Genomic DNA, 20,280 nt, shown 5'->3' on the forward strand with positions numbered 1-20,280 from the left:
TATTCTATAGCAAATTAAAAAATAATGAAGTTTTCTATGATGTACATAGCAGACTGATAGTCTCAAAACCATTATTGCCTTAAATAACCATCAGGTGAAATATACACTAGTTATTGATTTGCAAAGATTGACTACATTCAGATGGAATACAGTGAATAGGAAAAAACCAAAAACCCAAATGTTGCTTTAGAATCTTGTAATTCTGGGGGTGTATAAATAGTAATGGAAAAACTACAATAAAAAACAAATTTTAAAAAGAATCTTATGATTCTAATTCCACCTTTCCTCTTCTTCATTGAGTGATGGTGGAAACTTTATATTTTCTGAAGCTTGGTTTCCTCATTTATAAAATGGAAATAAAAAAATATAATATTTTTATATGAGCCAGCTGAAAGAGCTCCAAATGGCCAAAGCTGAAACAATTTGAGCAATAAAATAAAGTAGTATTGGATTACAACCCAAAGTAAAAAATTAATATTCATGAGTCCATAATGATATAAATAAATGATCAAATAACTTAATAAATGATGGAGAAGAGGCAAAGCTCCTGTGCGGAGGAATTCCAAATAATTTATGTAGATACTCCGTTCTAAAGGAGGAGAAGATAACCCTTCACTCCTTAAGTGTGACCTGTGCATAGAGATTTCCTTTGGAAGAGGACAGCATGGAAGGGGGTGGGGGGATCAAAAAGAACTTTATAGTGGAGAAAAGTGAAACATTACTTTATCCAGATGATCAAGAGCAACATCAATACCCATAAATTATGTTGACAGCATGTACCCTTAATATGATGTGATGGAGGTGATACCTCATCTCTGTGATCTCCTCTCCCAAACACATAAAACTAGTTTACTCATAAGAAAAACACCAGACAAATTACAACAGAGGGGCATTCTACAATGTACCTGAGCAGGACTCTTTAAAATCATCAAAGTTGTCAAAAACAAGGAAAATTCTGAGAAACTGTCCTAGTGAAGGGAAGCCTAAGGAGACATGCTGACTGAAGGTAATGTGGTATCACAAATGGGATCCTGGAACAGAAAGAGCACTTTAAGTAACAAGTAAGGAAGCCTGAATAATGTATGGCATTTGGTAATAATGATGTGCCAATATTGGTTCATCCATGTAAGAAATGTAGCACACATTGTACATTGTAACATCTTTGTAAGACCTTAATAATGGGAAACTGTATGTGGGCATATGGAAACTTGATACTGTCTTCCCAAATTTTCTGAAAATCTAAACATACTCTAAAAAATTAATGTCTTTTTTTTTTAAAGACCCACTTTACCTTGAGACCTCTGGCATGAAATGAGGTAACACATACAATAAACATAAGGTTCTCAGACTTGTGGGACCTAGTTCCTTTGTATGGGGCAAGAATCCTTAGGACCCAGCTACTTCACCCATTCCCACACCAGCTTTGTGTTGGTTGCCATGTGCCCTAAGGGCGATGCAAACTTAATGGGAACCAGGTTCAAGGGAATGCTGAATAAATTAGAGTCACTGCATAATCTAGTTTCATTTGTGAATATAAAGTTTGAGAAACCCTTAATAAGTTAGGTGCATGAAAAAAATAAATAGATAAATATGGCCATTAAAAGAGGATTTGAGTTTTATCAATTTGTGGCTCATCAGTGCATCGTTGCCTATACTTTGAGAATTCAATTTATTTAAAACACTTATTGAATACCTATTACAAGTCAAGCTCTGTGATAGCACAGGGAATGTAAGAACACAGTCTCTGAGCATAAATCATCACTTCATACTCTACTCGAGAAATAAGTAAAAAGCAGTTTGATCAACAAATATAGTACTTTTTGCATTGAAGAAACAACCAAGAATAATGAGGTATGAGATTTGGGATGGGATGTGGCAGGTTGGATCTGGTGGGGACACAGATTCTGAGGCAGAATTGAGCCTGTGAGGTGCTTGTTGAGGAGGGCCCTGGGATATGTCCCTGTGGAAGGGAGGAAAAGAAGCAGGATGGCCAGTCCTGCGGGCAGCGCTTGGACTGGAATGACCCTTCTGGTTTCTCCCAAGCTGGTCTGAAAAGGCCAGGCTTTTGTGCCTCTGCACTGATTAGTTACTGGATGTGGACACATTTGGGCAGGTGGCTCTCTAAAGCCAAGACGATCCTTGGAGGAGCTGCCCTCTGAAGGGTGTCTGCTGACAGCACTCCTAGCATCTGGGGCAAATCCTTCCTCTAAGTGAGTCTGGGTAGTACCGCACAGGGTTGCCCACCATGGGAAAGAGGGGACACCTACTTTAAACACAGTGGTCGGGAAGGTCTCTCTGAAGTGGTGACATTTAAGCTAAGGCTTGGAGAAGGAGAATGAGCTAGTAAGGCAAAGAAAAGATGAATTATTGCATGTGCAAAGGTCCTGAGGCAGGAAAGAATTTAGTACTGATACCTCCGATGTGAGCCACTTGGCACATTCTAGACACCAAGTTAATATTCTTCTTCTTTCCTGAGGTCTGCCTTTTCTGGGGCCCTGCTAATTAACTGCATGTTTCCCAAGCTGCTGCACATTTCCAGTGATGTGCTGGAGTTGTGTCATATAGGCACTAGAGGGTCAGCTACTAAGTATTCAGGAGTCTTGGGAGCTGATTATTAAACCATTGACACCTTAAAAGTTGTCTTACTTGGCTCAGGCTTCTATAACAAAATACCTTAAGCTGGGCAGCTTCTAAATAACAGAAATGTACTTCTCACAGTTCTGGTGCCAGCACACTCCAGTTCTGGTGAGGGCCCTCTTCCAGGTTGCTTCGTGCTGACTTCTCTGTGTATCTCAGGGCAGAAAGAGAGCAGGCCTCTATGGCTGCTTCCTGCAGGGCACTAAACCCATTCACGAGGCCCCACCCGTGTGACCTGAGCACCTCCAGAAGGCCCTGGCACCCAATGCCATCACATCGGGATTAGGGTTTCAATGTATGAATTTTGGAGATTATCATTGCTTCTAGGCCTTTTCAGGGGACAGAACTGGGGAACATGTGATGTTTAGACAGAACTGGGGAACATGTGATGTTTAGAAAGAGGAAAATAAGTCATGAATTCATATTGATACTTTCAATCAAATTTAAGATGACCGGATTTTTACCTCTTCAATTTTAGGCTTGTACCTCTTTTCTTTAATGCTGAAGATCTTGGTACCTAATGATATTATTTGCTTTATTCTTGATATACATAGGACAGTTCAAAAGAGTAATATTTACCGTAACAATATGTTACTAATAAGGCTAATGAATGCAGTTTAAAATTGTTGTCAGTCTTCAGAATTTTAGCTAATAATTGTAGAAGAAATTCTCAAAGTAGACAATTATTATTTTTGAATCTCGAATGAAATTGAGTGGAGGCCACAGTCATTCATGTCATTAATGTCGGCTAAACCTCGGGTAAAACATTCCTGGGGAACTTTATATTGAAGAGCCAGTCCCCCAGCATCACTACAGGTGGGGTGTGACTCAGCCTCACATCTCCTGAAGAAGTGCCACGGTGGGCACCCAGCGCTGCTGACCAGGCAGTCTTTAAAACAAAAACAAAAAGAACATAAATCTAACTAAGCTTCTAGATCTAACTTAATTGGAAATACAGAGGACAGAGGAGCAAGTTGACAGCCCAAGGAAGCAATTTGCCAAATTTGTGATGTGGGGTAATCTGAGGGACAAATGCCTCAGTGTCTTCAACAAATATGTGGCATTAAAAAGGGGAGAATAAAACTTTATATAATAAATGAGTCTTAAGAGACCTGAAAACCAAATGTGATGTGTGAACCTTGCTTATACCCTGAGTCAAACCCACTGTAAGAAGGTGTTTTTGAAATAAGGTGGGGAATTTGAACGCCACCTGGGTATTAGGTGACATTAAAGAAGATTTGTGCATCTTATCAGATTTATAATGACAACATAGTTAGGGTTAAAAATTCCTTGTCTCTTAGAGGTGTGTACTGATGTATTTACAGATTTATGGATAACATGAGATTAAGTGTTGGATTTGCTTTTAAATGCAAGGAAAAAGGTGTGTGGGGAAGAAATAGAAACAAAATGTAAGTAATTCTTATAGATGGAAAATGGGTACATAGTCTATTATAGAGTTCTATGTTCTCTTGTAGAAAATAGTTTTTAAGCTATTAAAATGGTAAGGAATGGCAAAAGGGACATGAGTGAGCATTCTAGACAGGCAGTACAAGGGATTAAAGGTGTGGGTAAGGAAGCACAAAGGAAATTCCAGGTACGGTGTTGCGTGGGTTCAGGATACAAGTGGAAGGACAGTGGGAGACACACCGGGAGATGGAGATTAGAATCTACACGCCCGCTTTGATGCCACACTTAAGAACTGGAATTTTGTTCTACGGTCAGGGGAAACCTCTGAGGCTGTGGAGCACAGAAAAAAGTAAAAGTAGGCTTTGAAATACCCTTGAGATGCAGAGTCAGGCACTGTGGCCCAGATGGATGGCAGGGCAGAGCAGGGCAGGGCAGGGCAGGGCAGGCAGCCCTGGTCCAGAAAATCGGTCAAGTGCAAGGTGACAGGAAGATAAATGTACCTGGACTGTGACACTTCTATTTAATCAGCTGATCATTTTGTCATTCAACAAGTATTTACTCAGCATCTGCCCAGAACTGTTTTAGGCACAGGATATGGAACAGTGAGCTAGATAACACAATACAGTCCTTGGCCTGTTGGAGATGACCTAATTGCTTCTCTTTCCTGCCTGTATCTTCTCCTGGGAGTGCTCACTAAAGCACGGAACTTGAGTTCTCTATGAAGAGACTGTGGCCCATATTTCTTAAAACTTTTCTGTTTATAACATTCCTGACTCTCTGTTATAATGATTTCCAAAAGTCTGTCTTTCCCCTGGACCAGGATTGCTCAATCTCAGCACTATTGCCATTGGGACTGGATAACCCTTGGTGGTGGAGGCTGCCCTGTGTACTGTCGGGTGTCGAGCAACATCCCTGGCATCTACACCCTGGATGCCAATAACACTCTCAGAGTTCTGACAACCAAAAATATCTCCAAACGTTGCCAAATATCCTGGGGAGCACAGTCACCCTGGTTGAGATCCCGTTTTAGATTAGTGTTTCCAACCCTCCCTGCACATTGGAATGACCTGGAGAGCTTTAGAAACTGTTGCCAGTACTTGGCTCCATCCAGATCAACAAAACAAGACACCCTGAGGGTGGGGCCTTGGCACTGACACTTTTCAGAGTGTTCCAGGGAGTCTAGTGGGACTCCGGATTGAGAAACTCTGCCCCAGGCAGTAAGCTCCATGAAGGCAGGAAGATGCCTTTCTTTTACAGTGGTATTTCTAGGACCTAACACAGTGATCCCTGAATGAATGAATGAATGAATGAATGAATGCAAAGAGAGGCAGAAAGAAGTGTCAGATGTTAAAAGTGACATCAGGAAAAGCCAGACCACCACCTTTTTTTTGTTTTTCTTTTTATGGGCATGGATACCAACTGTTGGATAAACTCTTCCATTTTCTTTCTTTTTGATGAGGTGGGCACTTAATAGGTCTTTTTAAAAGTGTTCCTGGAGTCTCTGCAAAGACACACACAGAGGAAATGGGGTTGGGGCGTCTTGGCTGAGTCCCGTACGTTCTGCCAAAAGGGAGTTTTTCCTCCTTTATCCAGATACTTAACTCAACTCTTTCTAATGGCCTCTGGTCTTGGCTGAGGATTTCTGAAATTCTGGGTATTTCCGCTGACCACACATCATCCCCATCAGCATCAATTTCAGGATGCTACTACTGAGAGTCATTTCCAGTGTTTCTTAACTGGAATACTCTCAACAAACGTAATATGATATTTTGGATAATTATGATGTCATTTTCTGCTGCTCCTGAGAATGCATATCCTCACCTTGGTGGCAATCTGATGGCAGGCTAAGTGGAGCTGAGCTGGCTTTTTTATGCCATGGGGTTCAGAAAAGGAGACATGAGATAGATGTCAACCCCCTGGGGCGGAGCCCAGACTGGTGTGGCTCAGTTGTTTGGGCATCGCCCCACAAAGCAAAAGGTTGCCAGTTTGATCCCTTGTCAGGGCACATTCCTGGGTTGTGGGTTCAGTCCCTGGTCGAAGCAACCAGTAGATGTTTCTCTCTCACATTGATGTTTCTCTCCTTCCTTACCCCTCTCTCTAAAAATAAATAAGTAAATAAGATCTTTTTAAAAATCTTGGGATAAAAGCATGGGCACTGAATGGAGGTGAGGACTGGGGAGAACGTGTTGGCCTTGGGTAACTGGAAGGAGGGATGCCATTTAGGAGAATAAGGAATCCACAGGCAAAGCAACTGGGGACAATTGGTGATGAATTCTGCTTGAGGGTGAGGTGGCAGCAGGTGGAGTTCAGGAGAGCCCTTGGGACAGGACTGTGGTCTGGGAACCCAGCCATTGTTCAAACCCAGTGGAGCTACTTTGATTGGTTGCTTCTTTTGCAGCAAGGCTAGGAGTTGTATCCTCATGTACCACTGAGAACCAATCCATTGCATTTTCCCTTTTGGAAGAGCAGCTGTGAGTATTTTGTGCTATTGCACGGGTGATGGGAGTCCATCCTCTGTGAAGGGAGCTGGGGCCAGTGATGGGGACACCTCTCTGGCAGACAGCTGCCATCATTGGTGTGCTCACTTTGAGTATTCTCCTTTCCCCCTGCCCAGGTGCTTGAGGAGACAATGAACCATAGCAGTAAAAAACATGCTTTAGAAAGAGCAAATCCAGTTTTGAGAGCTGATCCTGGCACATTCCAGCTGTGTAGCCTTGAACAAGTATTTAATATCTTTAGGCATCTCAGCTGCTGACCTTAATTTAGTAATAAAGAGTAGTACAGAAGAATTATTCAGAAAGGTTATGTTCCAAGGAAAATGTATTTCCATTAAAAAACTGACATGAAAGATCTAGCTGGTTTCCAGGGCCTCACTACCCAACAGTTACTATTCTCTTAGATTGCCACAGGTAAGGAAGATGGGGTGCTGGGGACAATTGTCAAGGATTTTCTCTTCTCGAATTAGGAGCTGAGCATTGTATGGCCCTCAGAGAAGTCTTAAGTGCACTGGAGCTTTACTTCGTTTACCTATTATTTATCACACCTTAATCTATTTTATAGGGAATAGGAGTGTCAACACGAGAGTGGCAGTCTGATGGATTGCTTAAGTCTTTTTTCCTTTTTTATTAATTTACTGGGGTGATGCCGGTTAACAAAATTATACAGGTTTCACATGCACTATTCTATAATACGTCATCTGTAAGATTGCTTAAGTCTTAAACAAGAGAATGGAAAGTCCTTTTCTCCTTAGTTTTCCACAGGTTTTTAGATAAACAACTTTTGACCCAGAAGTCATGTGCAAATGGGACAGAGTAGGTCAAGAGTCCTGGGCTCAAAGGCTACAAGGGCGGGGCAGGTCATATTAGCGAGGACTGCTGGCAATGGAAATGTGGGTGCGTACAATGGAGCGATGCGTTTTGTCTAACTGAGAGAGTGGCCCAAGTGAGGGGGCAGCCATTGGAACCCTCAGCCTCAGCTCATGGGTTCCTTGTAGAATGAAGGCCCAGAGTTGGCCCATATCCTCATTAATCAAGAAAAACGGTTGACCTGGATTTTCAGATGAAATCACCCATTTAAAATATTAGTTTAAATTTTTACAAAATATACTGTGTGGGCCACACAAAACACATATTCCGAACATGTCCTCTTATTGATACAGAGTAGGTCCTCAATTTGTGTTTGCGTATTCCACTATGAGAAGATGCCTGCCTGCTGAGAGGCTCTGCTTTAAGCTGCTATTGGTTGGCAAAGTGGGGACTTAGGAACAGGGTCTGGGATAGACAGGACCGCCGGCAGAAAGCAGAATCGTGGTTGTTGGCTGACTCATTACTGTGGTTCGAATAGCTGTGATGACCTTCTGAAATATAAACTGCTCTGAAACGGTTCTGATCCCAGCAATTAGAAGCAACCAATGAATGGATGTTTAAAAAGTTGCCATTTAACACACACCTGGATAGCAATTGCCATGTACCAGGCCCTTTTCCAACTACTTTAATGTACCAAATCATTTCATCCTTTAACAACCACATGAGGCTGCTCCTAGTGTCACTTTATAGAAGAAGAAACTGAGACACGAAGAGTTTAAGTGATTGGCCAAAGTCACACAGCTGGTAAATGGCAAAGCCAAGATTTGAACTCAGGGGTCCTGGCTCCAGAATCCAGGCTCTCACCATTTCTTTCTGCTGTATTTTAATAGGGAGAATTTTATCTAGTAAAATATTATGGTTTATGGATTTGAAGACTATGTAGTACATGTAACATTTATTTATATATTACTTTAAAAATTACTTGTCAAATTATGTGTGTGCTAAAGAACAGTGTATAGAAAAAAGACTAGAAGAAAAAACATGAAAATTATAAAAGATATGCCAGAGCCTATGGATAATTTCCTTTTTTAATTTATCTCATTGTTGATCTTAACAGGTTTTTTTCTTTACTTATAATGTTTTAATAATGACTAGACCATTTATAGACTTGAAAAATTTTTCCCCCTTCATCCTTCTTTCTGAATGTAGCTTCCAGCTTGTGTCCAAGAGCACACACACTCTTATTTTTACAGGCTGGGTGTGTTTCATTCAAGGGACATGGCCCTGAAGAACTCCTGAGCTCCAGTAACACACAACTCACCTAATTCAAGACTTGACCCAACAAATGGTGGGATATAGTTCTGTTCACCAGCTAATACAGCGCCCCCATGTGGCAACAGCATAAATCCACTTAAAATAAGCTTTGAAACTACAATTCTTAAGTCTTTTTGAATTAAAGTGATTTACGTTGCGTCCATTTTGCACATAATCTGAGACTTTATTAATATTTTCCCTTTTAATTGAATTATTAGTACTTGTGAATGAATCACTATTTCAAATTCACTCCAATCTTGCATGAATGGGACTCTAGTCCTCATTGCTTGTTCTAAGCTGATGGATTTCCAGGCCTCAAGAGAGAGAGTGACTTCAAAGGACATAGTTTAAAACCAACCCCAGCATTTTTCCCTACACTGTACTGGGGCAGGCATTCCACTCAACAAATGTTTTTTGAGCACTTACTTTGAGGCAGGTAACCTCAACATTAGAGAAATAGGACTCTTTCTGTTCTTAAGGAATTTACATCCCAGGGCCCTTAAACATCCATTTAGTCAACACATGCTTTTTTATTGACCACCTACTATGCTAAGCCTTGTTCTCTGGAAGAAATGAATATTTCATGCCTGAGATGTTTATATCCCAAGCCCTGCCTGGGTTCCACCTTCTGTCATTTCCCAACTGACTGACTTAATTCTCCTGTGTCTCAGTTTCCTCCCCAATAGTAAAGTGACTTCTCTCCCAGGGGGGTTTGGAGGATTCAGTGAGTTAGTGTATGTGAGGCTGGCTGGAGGTTGGTGAGCATTCATTTTGTACTAGAAATGGTTATTGCCGGAGGCTACTCCATATTGGGTAACTCTGATGAAACACTTCCCCCTTTCACAAAGGCCCCAGCCTGTCTGGGTTTCTGGACTGCACAGGGTTACCGTATCTTGGCAGCAGTGGCTTCCCAGCCACATACTTTTCCAAGGCCCTCTGACCCCTGCCCAAACACACAGCCTTACAATAACAGGGCTAGCACGGCCTGACCTCTAACATTGTAAATAAGAAATCATGTCTGGGTTAGAGCCACAACACTGATTAACAGTGACGCATGACATGCTGGACCTTGTGCAAAATATCCTCTGTCTTGTTGACTTCCAAGATCACCCTAGGAGGAAGGTGCTGTTATCCCCTACTTCCCAGACGAGGAAGTGGAGGTCCCACGAGACTATCTGTAGCATTTCCCAAGGCTCATATGTGGAAGAGGCAGAATCAGGCAGTCTGAGTCTTAACCAAGATGTTTGTCTAACTGTTGGTAGAGGCAAATTCCCCATCTACCAATATTGTGCATATAAAGGCCTAAAAATCAGGAGTGATGGCACAGATTTGTTAAAAAAGAAAGAAAAGAAAAGACCTATATGGGAATTACTTGGAATGGACCCTGTTAAGCATGTCACACATATGAACTGATGTAGGTATCATTATTAAGCCCATTTTACACATGAGGAAGTTGAGGCACAGAGAGGTAAAATAACCTGACTGGCATTGCACAGGTAGGGATGGTGGGACCGGGCTCACACTCAGGCCTCTCTGCTATCCTTCCTCACAGGTAAGTACAAGCAGATAGAGCAGATGCCCTCCTGTGAACTTTACTTTTATTAATTTACTTTCAAATAAGAAAAATCCAGATTTAGTAAAGAGGTTTTATTTCCTCCTAACTTCTTTTGCTACCAGTCACTCCTGGCCATCCCTCCATCAGTGTTTCCCCTACTATATTTGGCTCCACCCCAAATTCTCCCTCATCTCCCTTTTTTTATACAGAAAAATTTGTCTGTTTTGGCTTCTCTGCCTGTTTCCCACTTAGCAAATTAAGAAAATTCCTCAAGACCTACTCTTGAGAACGTGGACCATCACAAATACTAAAATTATTGAATAACTTCTCCTGCCCCCTTGGTTGGAACAAATTTGTCTTGCCTTGATACCTTGCAGGTAGCGATTCCGGAATTGGCCATGCTTTGTCCAAGTATCTGGACCAGCTGGGCTTCACTGTGTTTGCTGGAGTTCTGGATGAAAATGGATCAGGAGCAGAGCAATTGCGAAGAACCTGCTCCAAGCGCCTCTGTGTGCTCCAGCTGGATGTCACCAACCCGCAGCAGATAAAAGATGCCTACAGCGCAGTGGTGCAGAAGGTGCAGAACAGAGGTACTACCCTCAGCCACCCATGCCCTGCATTGCCCTCCACCTCCTGGCAAATGCCCAACACTGGTTTCAGCCTCTAATTACTGCTGCCCTCTAGTCCATTCTGGCTGCGGACCGCATCTGAAGACACCTATACAGAGCTCCTGCCACATGCTGGGATCAATGTAGACATGAGGACATTAGGAACGAGTCGGACATGGTCTGTCTTCACAGAACTCACAGAATTCTTTATCCTGTTCGCTCCAACATCTGCCCAGTCACTCTCACACTAATCACCGCCTCCCATCCTCTCCTCATTTTTCTCCTCCCACCAATATTGGTATGTATTAGACTTAAAAAAAAATCTTTGTAATCACTGTCCTTCCCTGGCCACTGCCCTTTCTCTTGCCCTTTCTTCGTGGCAAGCTTTTGAAACCTTGCTGCCCTGCTTTTGACTTCTTCACCTTCAAACCAACATTGGCTCTCACTGGTCTGGCCAAGCTAATCAGTATTATCCTAAACACCAAGCTCTTAACTTCGCCGCACTTGTTTAAATGTGGCAGTCACCCTTCCCTGCCTTGGCTTTGGAGTCACCAGCCCCGGTTGCCATCCTAGTTCACTGATCATTCTTCCTGCTTCTCCTGTCTGAACTTCTTCCTCCCCCTAACCCCCTCATCAAAGTGTAAATGTTACTGAGGTCCTCATCCCCAAGCTTCCCTCTCCATATTTTTGGGTTATACTGTTCTTTCCCTATACCAGGAATTCACAGCTGGGTAGTATTTGAAAATACCCAAGTTGGGCCGAGGATGCTGCAGATGTTGAGGGGCCCAGTGCAAAATTACATGGGGCCCCTTTAATTTAAAAAATGATTAAGACTTTAAGGTGGTGCTAGCAGAGAATTCAACTGGGCATGATGCCCTTCTGATGCACTGGATCCCATGTGACTGTTCAGGTCTCACACTCCTGATACCCACCCAGCCTGGGCACCCCTCACCCAACCAATTACATCGGTATCTGCCTACAATAACTTAGCTAATCCTTCAACAGTGAGGCTGGTAATGTTGCTGACTATGCTTGTGCTAGGAATATCAGTGCTAAAGAAGATCCTATGTGGGCATCCTAGGTATCAGTATATTTTAAAGCTCCCCAGGGGATGCTAATGTTCAGCCAGAGTTGAGAAACACTGAGATTTAAGCAACTGTGATTTAAGTAACTTCCAAATCTGCATTATCAACCTAGCCCTCTTCTCATTGTCCAGAACTGTATGTACATAAAATTGTCTATCAGGTGTCTCAACTCCATTTGTCAGAAACTGACCTCTGCTGCAAGTCTGCACATCAGTTCACCCTTTTGCACCTCATGGCTCAGAGGCTGACACTGCCACATTCAAGCCAGCAACCTGGAGGTCACTTAGACCTGCAGCTAACCTTGATGCCTGCATCCTATTGGTCCAGGGTCCTGTCAATTCTATCTCCTAGATCTTTATCACCCTAGCCCCTTCCTATCATCTCCAGGCAGCTGTGGCTTAGCACAGGCCCTCATCTCCCACCGGGCCCCCACAATGACCTCCTTCCCCATTACTTTCCAAATGGAGAGTGATGTTTGTAAAGTGCATGTCTTACAAGGTCATCCATCCCCTAAAAACCCCTTGGCATAGAGAGCCATCATGTCTCGGGTTCCTCCCATGAGCCAGCTCTGTGATAAGTATTTTGCTTCACCTCATCAAATTGTTCAGCGGTTTTCTACCCACCACCAAATAAGTTCTAAACACCTTAGGAAGGATCTGAAGGCCTTTCAGGGTAGTGGCCCCGGCCAAACTCTTAATCTGCAATAATCCGGCTGGTCCACTCAGTAAATTCTGAATGGGTTCCAGAATAGAATGTGCTAGTTTGTACATATCCTGCTTCCTCTTGCCAAAATTTCTTTCTTGCCTCCATGTTGTTTCTCTAAGACTCTTCCTTCATCCAACAGCAGACTCTACTCCCACAGAAGACCTAGGTCAAACACATCATCCCTTGCATGACCTTCCTGGTAATCCAGGTCACATCATTCACTTCACTCTTCTGGACACTCACTCGTTATGCCTTGCACACCCCTGTATCACTGCATTATTACAAGTATCTGTCCATCTACCACTCCTCACCACTAGGTTCCTGGAGAACCAGAACCATGTTTCTAGCAGGATTTTGTCAGACGCAAGTGACACAACCCAATTCAAAATTGCTAAAGCATAAAGGGAATACATTTGCCTATGTGATTGATAAGACCAGCTGGCTTCAGGCATGTCTGGATCCAGCCACTTCAGCAATGTCATCAGGACCCAGTCTGTATGTCCTATGTTGGCTTTATTATAGGGCGCTCCATGGAAGCCTCAGACTCTCCTGCTTATGTCCTCTTGACAGCAAAAAGAAGATAATGTTATCTGCCTCATTTGATAGTGAAAGGCGTAGTTATTATATAGAGGACACTTAAGAGAGCCCTGGCATGAGGCAAGCGTTCAGTTAGGGCTCCTATTTCTCATTCATTCACCATTAAGCACAGTCCTTGGCATATAGTGAGTATTCAACAAACATCCAAGAAATGAGAAGACAAGAGAAAAATAGATTGTTGGTTATCAGGAATCAATTTTTGGCAAGTTTAGCCATGTGCAATCATTTTCTAGGAAGGTCATTTTCTTGGCCTGGTCTTTTGCTGTCTTACCAGGTTGAGCTTGTTCCTCTTATGAGTTTGATTTCATGGTGTCTTATTCAAGGAGGTACTCAATACAGATTCCTCTAGTGAGGCCCAGAGGGGCAGTGCTGACTCTACTGAACGATAAAGCAGGGGAAGTACCATGTCCAGGGTTGAAGGGATGCAGTGAGTACACTTTAGAAAGTATGAGCCCATGGTACTTGGGAACCAGCACTCTGGAGAGCAATCTTCTTCTGAGGCAGAATTACCAATACACCTTTTTCCTGCTCTTCTCAAGGTCTCTCTCAACTTCAGCTCTCAAGTCAAAGAGATGTGGAGCAGTGAAAACAGGGGAGTTTAAAATCACCAAGAAGGATGTCTGCTAAAGAACCTTCTGGGACCTGTAGATAAACCAGAAAACCTGTGCTCCTGGAAGAGGACCAGAAACTATGCTATGTTCCTATACAACATGTTAATAAATTTGTGTTAACATATTATTAATTATTAGCTAACATTAACTATTTTAAAGCCCTATAGGTATAATGAGCTTATTGGCTAGTTTAGAATTCTAGGACAAGAGTTGGTAAACTATGGCTCTACCTCATTTTTTTTTCTTTTTTTAAATTTTTTGAAATAATTGTAGATTCATAGGAAGTTGCAAAAAATGTACAAGGAAATACTAAACACCTTTTGTCAAGGTGGAAAATAGACAGGGGGAGGGTAAAAATAGTGTAGGAAATGTAGAAGCCAAAGAACTTATAAGTATGACCCATGGACATGAACTATAGGGGGGAATGTGGGAGGGAGGGGGTGGGCAGGATGGAGTGGAGTGGGGGGGGAAATGGGACAACTATAATAGCATAATCAATAAATATATTTAAAAAATTACTTCTTAAAGAGAAGGGAAGGAAAGGAGTAAGAGAGGGAGAGAAACATCAATGTGTGAGAGAAATATTGATCAGTTGCCTCTCACAAGCCTCCAACTGGGGACCTGGCCTGTAACCCAGGCATGTGCCCTGAGCAGGAATCGAACCAGCAACCGTTTGGTTCACAGGATGGCACTCAACCCACTGAGCCACACCAGCCAAGGGCAAGCCTCCTCCATTATTAACATCTTGTACAAATACAGTAAAATAGCAAAACTAGGAAGTTGGCATTGATATAATCCACAAAGTTTATTCAGATTTTACTAGCTATACATGCAAGTGTGTGTGTGTAGCTCTGCAATTTTTTATGTGTAGATTTGTGCAAAAATCACCACAACAAGATACAAAACTGTTCCATCACCACCAGTCTCTCTCAAGCTACCATCTCTCATCCCTGACGCCTGGCAATTACTAATCTGTTCTCTATCTCTTTAACTTTGTCACTGAAAGACTATTATATGGCTCTGCCAGATGTTTTTGTGCTGCCTGTAGGCTAAGGATATTTTTACATTTTTTAGTGGTTAAAAGAAATCAGAAGAAGAAAAAATTTTGATACGTAAATTATAGGAAATTTAAATGTCAGTATCTATACATCAAGTTTTATTGGCACCCAGCTACACCCATTCACTTACATACTGTCTGGCTGCTCTCACAGGATAATGGCATAGTTGAGAAAGTAGGACCTTGATCACCAAAATATTTACTATCTGGCCTTTCATAGAAAAAGTTTGCCAACCTCTGTTCTACGCCATTCTCAAGCTGCCGTCTGCATGTTGACAGGTTAAAGGTGTGCATCAGACTGAGTGACTTAAAACCCTCACTAAGTGAGAGGATGTTAGTGGAGGCATTCTCTTCACCCCTCACGATCCTCATAATAGCTGTTGAGCTCTTACTACATGTCAAGCACCCCCTTTCTGGTTGCTCTCAACATTATTGTGTGTAAATGTCACCAACTCAGGTGTGCAAGACATGTACCTTATTTTCTGTAACTCAATTTCTGTTTTGAGTCATCTTTCTGTCGTGTGGCAAAACCCATTTCTGTTATTTTGAGCTTCATCTCATTTCTCTGGGGTAGCATCTACATACCTGGGGATGGGATATTTCTTCTTGGGTTGCCAGTGCTTCATGCTGGCCCCTGTGGAGATGTCCATGCTTCGTCCAGCCCTCACGTACCTATCTCCTAGATGCTATCAGAAGGCACTTTTAGGGTTGGCGCCTCCTGCCATTTTTGTGCCCTGCCAGCGTGGGGGCTCATTCCTCTTCTGTACATAGCACAGGTTTCCACACTTGAGCGTGCAGCAGGATCACCTGGAGGGCAGATTGTATCAGGTGCTGAGCTTCAACAATTTCTGATCGCCAGTTTCTGATCCAGCAGGTTGTAGGTGGGGTTCCGGATTGGCATTTCTAACAAGGTCCCAACTGATGAGGATGCTGCTGGTTCTGGCCAACACCTTAAGAACCACTGTTCTAAATCATGCTGAGGCTTGGGGAACTCAGAGCATCTGCTGCAGGTCTGTCGAGCTAAACACACCCTGGGTCCTGTCACCTCTGTTTCTCTCAGATAAAGAGGTCCCATGTCACTCACCTCTGCTTCAGATCTGTCAACCCCCCACACATCTAGAGGTTATTTTTCTTTTTTTTTTTTTGTCTTTCCTACTAGGTATGGCCATTGTTCCCAAGCCTGTGTATTGGAATCACCTGGAAAATTTTGAAAACTACTAATGCCAAGGTCCCCTCCCTCCCCCATCTCAGAGCCCTGATCTAATTGGTTGGGATTGAGGCTTTAGAAAGCTTCCCCAGGTGAGCCTAATGTGCAGTCAAGGTTGAAAACTACTACTTGTGGACAGTTGTTCTCCATGTGTGGTCCAGGCCAGCATCAGCATCACCTGGCAACTTCTTAGAAATGCAGATTCTCAGGCCCTGCCCCAGAGATCCCAAATCAGAGTCTCTGGAAGGGGGCCCATCAATCTGTGATTGAATAAGCCTTCCTGGTGATTCTGATCAAGGGGGTCATGCTGGCTGGGGAAAAGAATAAGGCTCAGGGTCTCTGCAATCTTCTTAGCTCTTGGCGCTTGTGCTCTAGTTTTCCTGTTTCCCGGGACTGGGAAATCTTCTTGTCTAAGGAAAAGGGAAGACAAGCTCTTCTGTCATTCTGCATTGTCCTAAAGATATGCTGTCTCCACACACTCCTTGGAGGGAGAAACATGAGGTAGACTCTTATCTAGCTGCATGGATGTAGTAAAGTGCTTTGAAGCAACAAAAAAAAGTCTCCAAAAATACTGCTTGATATTTCACAAATTGCTCCCCACATAACCCCTCATGGTAGGTGGTTGTAGGTATTCAAGGAGACTGAGGTTCAAGAATTTAAGGTATCCGCCTAGATCCTAAATGTGAGGAGTCCTTTTGACTCCGGAACTTGAAGTGTTATAAACTGTCTTGCTCTCTCATCTGGCCCAAGCTCAAAGCTGTTTCTTTCTGTTCTCAGGATTGTGGGCTGTGATCAACAATGCTGGGATCCTTGGCTTACCTGCGGATGGGGAACTCATTCCCATGAGCCTCTACAAGCAATGCATGGCTGTGAACTTCTTTGGGGCTGTGGAAGTCACGAAGGCATTTTTGCCTCTTCTTAGGAAATCCAAGGGAAGGCTGGTGAACATCAGCAGCATGGGGGGTGAGTCGGCCTTTCTGCACAAGGTTGTGCAGTGCCCTTCACATGGGACATGGCCCACTGCATTCTTTGTGGGCTCAGCAAGAAAGCAGGGCATGCTCAAGCAGGACTGGGTCAAGATTAGTCAAATTGTATGTTTACTGTTGATCTTAGCACAATGAAATCTTTCTCTCCTTTCAAATCTTTTCATGTACAAATGCTAACATACCTTCTAACTTATCTATTCATTACTGGAGATTTTGGGTTGTTGCCTGTTTTCACATGACTCCCAATGCACAAGCTTCCTAGATCTGGACAGGAAATCCTGCATACGGTTAATGTCAGCATTACAGGTAGCCTCCTTTCAAACCTCCCTAATCTCAGCAACCCTTTTGTTCCCTGTGAGGTGAGTTGGCAAATGTCTTCATCCTTTTGGGACTGTCAGAGCCTTGTGTCTCAGTAGGCTGCCTGCTAGTGTTTTCCATACAATCCTCTTCATCATTTTGTAATCTTGACAATTGGTTGAGAGTGAGATATTTGATGACTTATTTGTCTCTGTGTCAAAGAACAGATAGTCGACAACTTGGGTCAACTTCCCTTTCATAACAATGCCCATGTCTGTGACATCACACGTGTACAATGAAAGATGTTATCCAGGAGTGCTTGGAAGGCCTGGGACAGAGTGTGACTCAATATGAATAGTTAATGCCGGGCATGGAGGCCAGTCCCCACAGTTGACTTTTTTGGGGGAGGGGGAGGCAAAGGGGATGGAAGGCAGGAGGAAGGGTAGATGCACCAAGAACCCAGGTGTATCACTTTACTGTTGCTGCTATGAAAAATAACCACAAATTTAGAGGCTAAATGATACAAATTTTTCTCACAGTTCTGAAGGTGAGAGGTCTTACTGGGCTAGGATCAAGGTGTTAGCAGGGCTACATTCCTTCCAGAATCCCTAAGGGAGGATCAGGTCCCCTGATTTTTCCAGCTTCTAGAAGCCACCTGCATTCCTTGGCTCATGGCCCCTTCCTCTATCTTCCAAGTTCTCCTTGACTCTGACACTCTTGCCTTGCTCTTATAAGGATTGGGGTCAGAGAGAAACATCGCTTCTTTACATTCTTTTCTAGGAAATGCATGGAAAAGATAACCACATTATTAACACATCCTTGTCTCCCATATTTCCCATCCCTAAAGAAAGGAACAAGAAACAGAAAGAGTGAGAGAGACATCAAGTAGAATCAGGTTTCAAAAAGGAGAGGAACCCTGGCAGGGTGGCTTAGTTGGTTTGAGTGTTGTCCTGTGCACCAAAAGGTTGCGGGTTCAATTCCAGGTCAGGGCACATAACTAGGCTGCGGGTTCTATTTTTGGTTGGGCATGTATAGGAGGCAACTGATTTGATGCTTCTCTCTCTCTCTCAAATCAATAAATATATCCTCAGGGGAGGATTAAAAAAAGAGTTTAGGAAGCCAGCCAAACATAGTGGAGATAAACTGCCACGCTGTGATCCTGTCTTTACCATTAATAACAGAGTGACCTAGGACAAAGGCCTGATGCCCTGAGTGGCAGCTTTCTCATCTTCACCATGGGGATAATAATTGCTTCTTAGTGTTGTGGTAAGATGAGATGAAATGACACATGTTTAAGCATCAACCACACCCAACATGCAGTGAGTTAGAGACCCATAAGCCATCCTCTGTGACAGATGGGGAAGAGGCTGGCTGTATGTGCATCTGTGGCTTTTTGTCCTGCCAACTGCTGGCATCACCACCCCTTATGGTGACAATGAGTTACCATGCGGCCTGTTGCTTGCTCCTTGTCACACACTGGCCCCTGCCAGGTCACTACTTTTACAGTTGACCGTACCTTCTTTGGTAGAACTTTATCTCCTGTAATCATGTTTATCACCCTTACCACAGTAATACAATAATAGCTCTTTAACCCAAATCCTGGCAAGGAAGGTGCTTAGATAAATATTTAACCAAGGAAGAGGGGAATTTGGAGGTAATTCTTAGATTGATTGCACAAAGGGCACTTGAAAAATCTTTGTTGGAGAGGTCTAAAAGCTTTTCCTTGACAGCTGGCCTCTTAAAAATTTGCAGAGTAAAACCTGTGTGCGTACAGTCGCAAGCTTGACTTGAACGAGAATGGTTGAAAACAAACCTTGTGAAACAACTCAGGCCTCAGGGCTTTTGAGCCAGCTGTGGTTTGAATCCTGTTCTACTGGCTGGGTGATCCGGGACAGGTCACCTCACTTGTCCATGATAATGATAGGGTGACCCAACACCTGAGTCTAGGGCAAATGTTTCACAACCTCAGCCTTATTGATTTTGGGGGAAGGCTAATGTTTATTTTGGGGCGTGGGTGGGAGTTGTCCAATGCACTGTAGGATGTTTAGACACTTCTGTGTTCTTAACCCACTAGATGTAAGCAGCACCCACCCTCATGGCTGATAAATCTTCAGACATTGCCACATGGGGGTGGTCTCCAGGCAAAATCACCTCCCGCTGAGAACCTCTGACCTCGGCTGTAGATATAAATGCATTGTTGGTTCTGAGTATTTAGCATCGTTACTGGTTAAAATGCATTAAAATTACTTTACAGTAAAGTAAGTGACCTTGGAGATTGTTACAAATCTATAAATTATAGGTATCTGGAAGAGTTCATGGTCCAGCTTTGAGCCTGGTGTTACTTAGTCTAGAAAAGTGGATTGCAGATCATTCTTGGATTTTCTTTGCTGAGTTGGCTGCCTTAAGGAAACCAATCATCTGGCAAATCATTCAGCCAGTCCCTCAGCTGCTCCGTGATGTGAGAGGAAACCAAAGCTGAGCTACTTCCCTGAAACTCACAGAAAAGCAAGGGTTAGTGTAGGGCAAGTGGAAGAGAGTAGAACAAGATTGGGTGAACTTTTCTGTGCTAAATTACATTAGATGCTTGCACACCTAAAGTCACTTAATCCCAGGTCTGCAGGATGCAGGTATTAATACCCTTTCTATATCAAGCGTACTCTAGCCTAGGATTATCCAGCTAGCAAGTGCCCCTCTCCCCTCCCCTGAGGTTGATAGGGTGGGACTGAAAGTTCCAACCCTATAATCACATGGTTGGCTCCCTGGACAACCAGCCCCCATCCTTAGGTGAGTTCCAAGTCACCTCATCAACATTACTAAAGACAAGTTCCTCGTTCTCATCACTTAGAAATTCCAAGGGTTGTAGGAGCTCAGTGCCAGAAACGTTAAAACCAAATATATATTTATTATAA

General features: G+C 43.1%; 1 protein-coding gene across 2 annotated transcripts in view; it reads left to right on the forward strand.

The window, feature by feature from the left end:
* HSD17B2 (hydroxysteroid 17-beta dehydrogenase 2) overlaps positions 1 to 20,280 on the forward strand; it is a 49,304-nt gene that overhangs the window by 18,564 nt on the left and 10,460 nt on the right. The window contains exons 2-3 of one of the 2 annotated variants that reach the window (XM_024555937.3): positions 10,596 to 10,808; positions 16,866 to 17,051. In XM_024555937.3, coding sequence (XP_024411705.2) covers positions 10,596 to 10,808; positions 16,866 to 17,051 — 399 coding nt within the window. The remainder of the gene's footprint in view (positions 1 to 10,595; positions 10,809 to 16,865; positions 17,052 to 20,280) is intronic. The other variant, XM_045191819.3, reaches the window with a different exon arrangement.

This window comes from Desmodus rotundus, chromosome 12 (genome assembly GCF_022682495.2).
Source record: "Desmodus rotundus isolate HL8 chromosome 12, HLdesRot8A.1, whole genome shotgun sequence".
Lineage (NCBI taxonomy): Eukaryota > Metazoa > Chordata > Mammalia > Chiroptera > Phyllostomidae > Desmodus > Desmodus rotundus.